The sequence below is a fragment of the Opisthorchis viverrini genome (assembly GCF_000715545.1).
Source record: "Opisthorchis viverrini unplaced genomic scaffold opera_v5_100, whole genome shotgun sequence".
Taxonomy (NCBI): domain Eukaryota; kingdom Metazoa; phylum Platyhelminthes; class Trematoda; order Opisthorchiida; family Opisthorchiidae; genus Opisthorchis; species Opisthorchis viverrini.
The window spans coordinates 1,207,161-1,214,506 of NW_008751756.1; the positions used below are offsets into that span (position 1 = coordinate 1,207,161).

General features: G+C 47.9%; 3 protein-coding genes across 3 annotated transcripts in view; 2 read left to right on the forward strand and 1 right to left on the reverse strand.

Annotated features, from left to right (window-relative positions):
• Positions 1-6,132, reverse strand: part of T265_05371 (hypothetical protein) — a gene marked incomplete at both ends in the record, with an annotated part of 16,923 nt that extends 10,791 nt beyond the window's left edge. Inside the window, 3 exons of the mRNA XM_009170362.1 lie at positions 4,848-4,903; positions 5,041-5,180; positions 5,994-6,132. Coding sequence (XP_009168626.1) covers positions 4,848-4,903; positions 5,041-5,180; positions 5,994-6,132 — 335 coding nt within the window. The remainder of the gene's footprint in view (positions 1-4,847; positions 4,904-5,040; positions 5,181-5,993) is intronic.
• On the forward strand, positions 1,947-2,135 carry T265_05370 (hypothetical protein; the record flags this gene model as incomplete). Its single annotated transcript, XM_009170361.1, has 1 exon — positions 1,947-2,135. The coding sequence occupies one exon, from the start codon at positions 1,947-1,949 to the stop codon at positions 2,133-2,135; it is 189 nt and encodes a 62-aa protein (XP_009168625.1).
• T265_05372 (hypothetical protein) lies at positions 3,411-3,677 on the forward strand (the record flags this gene model as incomplete). Its single annotated transcript, XM_009170363.1, has 1 exon — positions 3,411-3,677. One exon carries the CDS (start codon positions 3,411-3,413, stop codon positions 3,675-3,677), a length of 267 nt encoding a protein of 88 aa, XP_009168627.1.
• Positions 6,133-7,346: the final 1,214 nt, after the last annotated feature.

Sequence of the window (7,346 nt, forward strand, 5' to 3'; positions counted from 1 at the left end):
GACCGCGTGATCCTCACTGTGCCTGGTTGGAGACACTACAAGATATGGCTTCCAACCGATGTCAGTGGCGTTCTTGTTGTCAGTTTCTATCCACATTGCCTGGGTGAATGTCTGGAGGTGTAGGCACCTCGGAATGATTGTGGTAAGCTAGCACCAAGTCCCTTCCCCGTCCACCATTTACTCCTTTCTTTACAATAAGGCATCCAAATAAATCACGGTTGTACGGCAGTGAAGCATCAGTGTTGAACACTGATGTCATGCTGTCGATGATGATGATGATGCCTGGACAGTTGTATAAGTTCCGGCGGAGTGGCTGAAGACTAGTTTGCTTCTCGAATTGGGAGAGCCAAGGCAACTTTCGCCAACCTCCGACACCCAAAGCGCCGACTTGACGTCAGTTTGTCTATCAAGGACAGAGTTTACACTACAGTAGTGCGATCCATACTGTTTCATGGATCAGAAACATGGCCTCTACGCGCAAAGCACGTACGAAAGCTGTCGGTGTTTGACCACCGGTGTCTCCGAAGCAGTGGTCGGGTCTTGTGAAAGCATCGTATCAGCACTGTTGATGTAAGTCAGATGACTTTAGGAATGAGGAACTCTTCCACGATAGGTGAATTACTCATGCTTCACATGTTACTCTGACTAGGACATATACTCCACATGCCAGAGGACCGCCTGCCTCACAGATTTCCCTTCGCCCAACGCTGTGCCGAGTGATAGCGACCGAAATGTAGATAGTGCATGACCTGGCAACGAACTGACCAGCGAACTGGGTCAGCTTGACAATTGTCAGCTCCCGAGATAAATCACCAGTGGCTAATGACACTGACAGAAATGACAGTCGCGCATTCAGTGGCATTCTTGTATCCATTCTGTCGCCTTCAATGCGTAGCTTACTAAGTTTTCGAGCTTAGACATGTCATGGCGGTCTCCCACGGTCCCATGTTCCAGTGACTGAACGTGTACCACCTACAACCAACAAACCCTTGGTACACGGTTTATAGCTGATAAGCTGAACTGAACTGAACAAAGCTGCACGTAGTGAGGTTTTCTTGGGTCGTTGCGGGGACAGGGGGAGTACAACCGAACTAGGTACACAGGGTTGTCAAGCTACACGAAGAAAGTGTGAGGGCTGGGATAGTACCAGGTTCTCAAAGCCTAGACACAAGCGGTTTAGATGCGGTTTTGTTCGAATCACGGACTTTCCGGTTCGCATCTTAGCCACTCACCTATCTCGAGCTCCAGTACACAGGGCCTAAAACATAGATGTCTCACTCCTGACACTACTGCGCAAAGTGGGTCGCATCGGGTTATATTAAATATAGCACGACTGTGCTGTGTGATTCGCCGGTGGTCACGGTCAATCGTTGGACGATTAAGGTATAGTTTTAGGGCCGACCTTTTCTACCTCCCCCCTCCTTGTTGGAAGGCAGCGTCGCTGCTCCTATAAATAGGGACATGCTGGTCATTCTTGGAGAGCGCCTTACTGTCTTCACACACCCATCCCTGGGAACAGTACTTTACTTTTAGACCGCCTCATGTTATGGTAATTCGAAGCTCGCCTCTCTTCATCTGGCCACACCGCTTTGGATTTCTCGGCATGATTGCTCCCTATGGATGGGTGTTCTAGGCAGTTTTGCCCGCGAGGTCATTACAGCAACTAAGCCTAATCACCATGGTAAGGTGGCTTGTATTGATCGGTACCCATATGAATTAGCTTCCGGTCGCCCTGATCAGTGAAGAACTGTAAGCCATACAGGAGCGCTTATCTGAACTCTGGCCATGCCTTGGTACGTGAAAATGTCTGTTCGTTTGATTGGACGAGGCAAACTTCACACTAGGTGCATGGACCTACCAGGGCTAACAGACAGAGGTACTACATATGTATCAAAATAGGCTCACTTCTACACGCGCTGTGCGTTTTAAGAAGGGTTGTATAATCCATGGGTCGCGCTTCTGAGGCACTGAACCCAGCCAGTGCCTCGGAGTTCGACTTCAGTCATGAAAACAATAGTCACTGGATAGCCGTTCGTCCGGTGAAACTGTTCAACAACCGAATAAACCCTCCTAATCACTGTCACGATCAGATGCGTAGACAAATCAAGCTGGAATCTACTGCCTCCTTCTCCTAAGCTAGACTGCGAGTCACAGCAATCCTAGTGGAAATCACAAACCTCTCTGTATATAACTGAAAACTCTTACAACTCTTCAGGGTGATCTATCCAAAACATTAGAACGAGTCAGGTCATCGTGGAAGAGTTCACTGATCCAAATGCGGGTATATTACAACGAATTGAACAATGAACCGAATACTTCGAATGACAGCTGAATGGGCCGAATGTATACTTATCCACATCTCTAAACCGTACTTCGTCAGGGGATGTGAGCATGTAATCTTCTGCATCCGAAATCTCCCGGGAAATTCAATAACTGGAACTACGAGGCTCTGGGCCTAAACAGCCTTTTCCCCAGCTTATTAAAGTTGAAGACCCACGCTAGTAGAGGATTCGGTCTCACTGTTGAGGAAAATCTGGACAGTCGATGTTAAGAAGGATTCAGATGATGCTACAAGTACGGTCAACACAGACGTTACTCTTCCATAACTGACCAGTACTGTCGAACAGCATCCCTGTGGAGAACAAGCCGAATTTCGGGCTATTCGAATGACATCGGTCGGTTCTTCACCCTAATGCAGCTGCCGGAACTACGAAATGAGCACCGCGTACCGACCGTCCTGACTTTTCTGGATATCGAGAGCGCGTTTGGTGCTGTGCTGTGGTATTTCATTGCAAGCAACGCGCCGATTCGTATATACAGTCCAAAACCTGTGGTTAACTTACTTCACATTCCGAAATTTCAAACGAAATCAGACATTACCTTTATTCTTGTTCGACTTTGCGATTGTAGATGTTTTCAAGAGCGCAACGAAAACTGAAGCGAATAATGGCGTCCAATTGCCTCTAGGAGTAACCGCTCACAGACTCGTAACACGCGAACACAGCAGCCGATGCCTGCAATTCTTAGCTTGGAGCATAAAACACCCTAGATCAGATCATTATGGCTGACCGCCGTTTTCGACTCAGCCCAGTTCCGCAGAAGCGTGAATGGACATTGACTGGGCATCTCCTACACCAACTCTCAATGTAGATAATGACATTCGCAACATCGTGAAGCAATTTTTTTGCCTAAAAAGCTGCTGTAACACCAGTGGCCGGAACAATCCGACTCCTAGCCGAGCTGTCAATGTCTGGACAGCTCTCACTAATTTCCATCGCCTGTCGCAAGGACTAGGCACCAGGCGGAACTTCACGCGTCCAATGCCTCCGTACTTGTCCTACTCCTGTGCCAGTGCGAACCACGGTTGTCCAAGAGGTGTTTGTTGGAGAACTAACATCTTCTGATCACCAATGTCCCCGAAGCATTGGCAGAAACGCGTCAACGACGATGAAGCTCGGCATCGGGTATCCCTAATGACCAAACAACTGCATCCTCACAACTATATCACGAGAACAAATTGCACTGGACCGATCAAGCCCCATTTACGTCGGCAAGCTTTCTTAGCGCGCGCTGGTTCTATCTGGAAACGAGTGGCTAATGGTCAGAGGCAAACTTGTGGGAAAGACACGAAAGTCCGTTCACCGGTGCTCAGTCCAGTCGAACCAACAAAACTTTAGGGATGGGGTCCAAAGGCCAATTAATGCATCTCACTGTAGACCATCTTTGAAAATACCAATGATCATTGACGTGAGAGTCGTCGTCGTCTTTTGTCATATTGTACAGTTCTAACAGGATCTACCTCTGGCCACATCGGTCACCGATGTCGAATCATATACTAGTGCATGAATCCCGGCAAACCACTTCGGAGCCATTCAGTGGGAGTCTACGATAGCTCAGTAGTTAAGGTGCTGACTACTGGACATTTGGGCGCCACCTCGGCCTTCTTGCTTCCTTCGGAGTGCATAGTAGCCATAAAAATAGAAAGTGCTAAATATAAGCGATTTGGCCCGAATAAATACCACAGCTGAAGCATGAGGCAGCTCCACGACCTACGAATATGGAATCTACGTCTTCGGCTGAAATTACCATGGAAATGCTGCAAATGAAGAACAACTCCGTGGAAACCCCACACCTATCCACCAACCAAACTGGTACCAGACGATGTGTGACATGCAAACTCAGTCTTAAAGTCCAAGGGGTTATGGAGTTGCACAAACCATAACACCATGAAAAGGTGAGGTAAGATAACGGCGAGGTATCACTCCGAGTGGCTGGAAAAACCTAGACAGCTTTGACGCCGTTTCCTCGCTCACATCGAAGCGAAGGGACAATGGACCCAGACTATGCGGTAACCTCGTACGGGAACGCCGGAAGAATGACCACTGTTCATGTCATTCCTAGTGAAAGCGTCCCAACGGTATATTGGTCCTGTGACAAGGATTTAATTCCAAGAATACTGCGACCATGCTTCACTAGACTTATTGCTTATGGTCAGGATAAAACCGGTAGCTACTGGTTTGTTTGCTGGTTAAATTTTTCAGTCGATTGTGTGATACAACACGCACGGCTGAAGCACCTCCCCTTGTCTAAACACAGGCGACTACGAGGCAAATCCAACATTAGAAGTCAGGAGTTCGCACTATCGCATAACTCAAGCTGACTGAAGAAGTGACAAGGATCTCGAAAGCACATGTGTTTGCTGAGCTTCGGCGTAGCTAGTAAGCTTGGTTGATCAAAAAGAGGCGCAGTATCGCGTTACCTACATGCCCACTGAGAGTTGTCAGCTTAAGAACGAAGACATGCAAATCGGCAAAATGGCATGAGCCAGTGGTTTGCAAAACGCTTACCTTCCTAGATTCCTCATACGAATTCGTGCTTCCTCGGGGATTTCCTCTTCGTCACTCTAGAGCAAATAGACAGCTAAGACAACAGCTTACTTCTTCATCAGGGTTGAATACGGCTTTCACCTTTGAATTCAATTCAACAGCAGGCTCTGAGCGCTTGGGCTATGAAACTGCAAGTAAGGCTCAGCGGACAAACCTGTTGGGGTAGGCTAATCTTTATTGGAGTGACAGATTTTGGGTTTTGAGGTGGCTTCCCGTCAGAAACCTTGATGCAGATCTTTGGAGGAGGTTCTGTTGGAGTTTGTTCAGTATTCTTTCTCTTGTTAGGTTCTGGCACTGGAGAAATACACTAATAAAGCACAGAAAGCCTACCAGCTGACATCCCAGGAAGACGAACACCCGCCTCGAACTTCAGTTCAGGTTAGGAAGTGTCCCCAGTCGCTCAGAGCGGTATCATGTATGTTCATATCCTAGAGGATGGGCAGGAAGAGAATGTCTGAGTAACATTGTCTGATGTGCAAGCCGTAGTCAACCAGGTCACCGACGTTCGCTGACCAAATTTCTGAGCTGCAAGTCCAGTAGTTATGATGCAGGAGTTGTGTCGTGCACGGGTCTGGTGAGTGCTTGAAGGTGTTGCAGGGGCCGACGTTTTCACATGCGAGTACAATAGCTCGTGAACGCCAACGTGTTGTTCATGTTTACTGATCTACCAAGTTCGGGTCACTGCCTGGATATATTTACAAATTCCGAGCTTCGCCTTACTCCTTGCTAGCGGCAAGAGTTCGCACAATGCAGCGCGATTCGTATGCAGTGTAAGCGACACATAGCAGTCAGCAAACACGCCAAGTGCTCGCTGTGCAAAATTCAGTTGGACAAACCACAATTTCAAATCCCCATGCTGAATGTGTGAATGTAGAATAAACGATTTGCCACCCACAGATTGGGAATAAACATTATTATTATTATTAACTCTGATGTAGCGAGAGGGATGTGTTCTCCGAGGGCGGTTTGCTGAATGTCAAATAATAGATAAAACCAACTTCACAAAGCAATCACTGGGTCGAGAAAAACGCGCTACGCACACACATACAAAATTAGACAGTGGCAGTAGTATTGTATGTGGAGTGCGCGGGTTATACCTTCGCTCACCAACGAAAGACACTCCATTGATCAGGTAACAATCAATGCTCCACTGGGACATAGCGACCAATGTGTGGTAACCTTTGATTTCGTCTGCTATTGGGACAGAAATTCCTAACCTCAAATGTGGCTTCGAGACTTCTGCCATGCATACTCCTCAGGAATGCACATCTTTCTTGAACAAGTCACATTGGGACAGAAACGCGGTACCCACAAGTGACACACCAGTGGTATCCGATGTTAACAAAGAACACTATGCGTGTCTATACTCAGCCCCAGCGTCCTCGTCACATCCACTCTTGTCAAGGCAAAACTACAAACAGCCTCTAACCGACTTGGTCTTCACGGTGGACATTCGTCAACTCTTGCATCAGATCAACCCATTCTGCGCGTTGGGGCCCGACGAGGTCCATCCAAGGATCCCGAAAGAAAAGTCCTCCACACTAGCAAATCATTTACACCTGGTGTTTCGTCGCTTGCTGGACGAAGGCCACCTTCTACCTGCTTGGAAGAAAGCGATTGTCACGCCAATCTACAAGCCTGGTGACCGACTGTTGCCTGGCAGCTACAGGCCTATAAGCCTCACTAGCGTGCCGTGCAAGGTGATGGAAGGCATTATGAAACGAGCTATCCCAGACCACCTTACTTCCAGCAACCTGATATCTCCAGCTCAACACGGATTTCTCCCAAACCGCTCTTGCGTGACGAACATGCTCTTTTTTATGGACAGCTTAACACAANGGGAAATCAGTTAGGTTCTTATGTGTACACCTTGAAAAGTCTGCAGACTGGATATTAAAATAATGCGTTTAAGCTGCTCCACAAACTCGAGTCTTACGGGATTCAAGGAAAAATCCTTCGCTGGATCAAGGCGTTCCTATCAGACAGATCATTCCGTGTGAGAATAGGCTCGACCTACTGCTCTCCAGCGCCGGTCTCCATTGGAGTTCCTCAAGGATCTGTCCTGGGACCACTGCTGTTTCTGATCCACGTCAACGACCTCCCAGACGTTCTTGCGAGTCCATGTTTACTTTTTGCGAACGACTTGAAATCCTGGAGTTCCAACGCAAGTGCCTCCCAAATGGATGTGGATGCTGCCGAGCCGTGGTCGTTGGACTGGCACCTTCCTCTGAATGACGAAAAGTGCGTGCATATGTCATTTGCAGGAGACTCTCAGCGAATGCCTTTGTTATGCATGGTGAAAAGGGACCAGAAAACATCATGAGGATAGATGCCAAAAAAGATTTGGGCATCTGGGTCTCCTCAAACTTATCCTTCTCACTGCACCATGAGAAATCGGCCCAAAAGGCATTCGCCAATCCATGGTGATTCGACGCACCTTCTCCCGTATCACTCACAGGG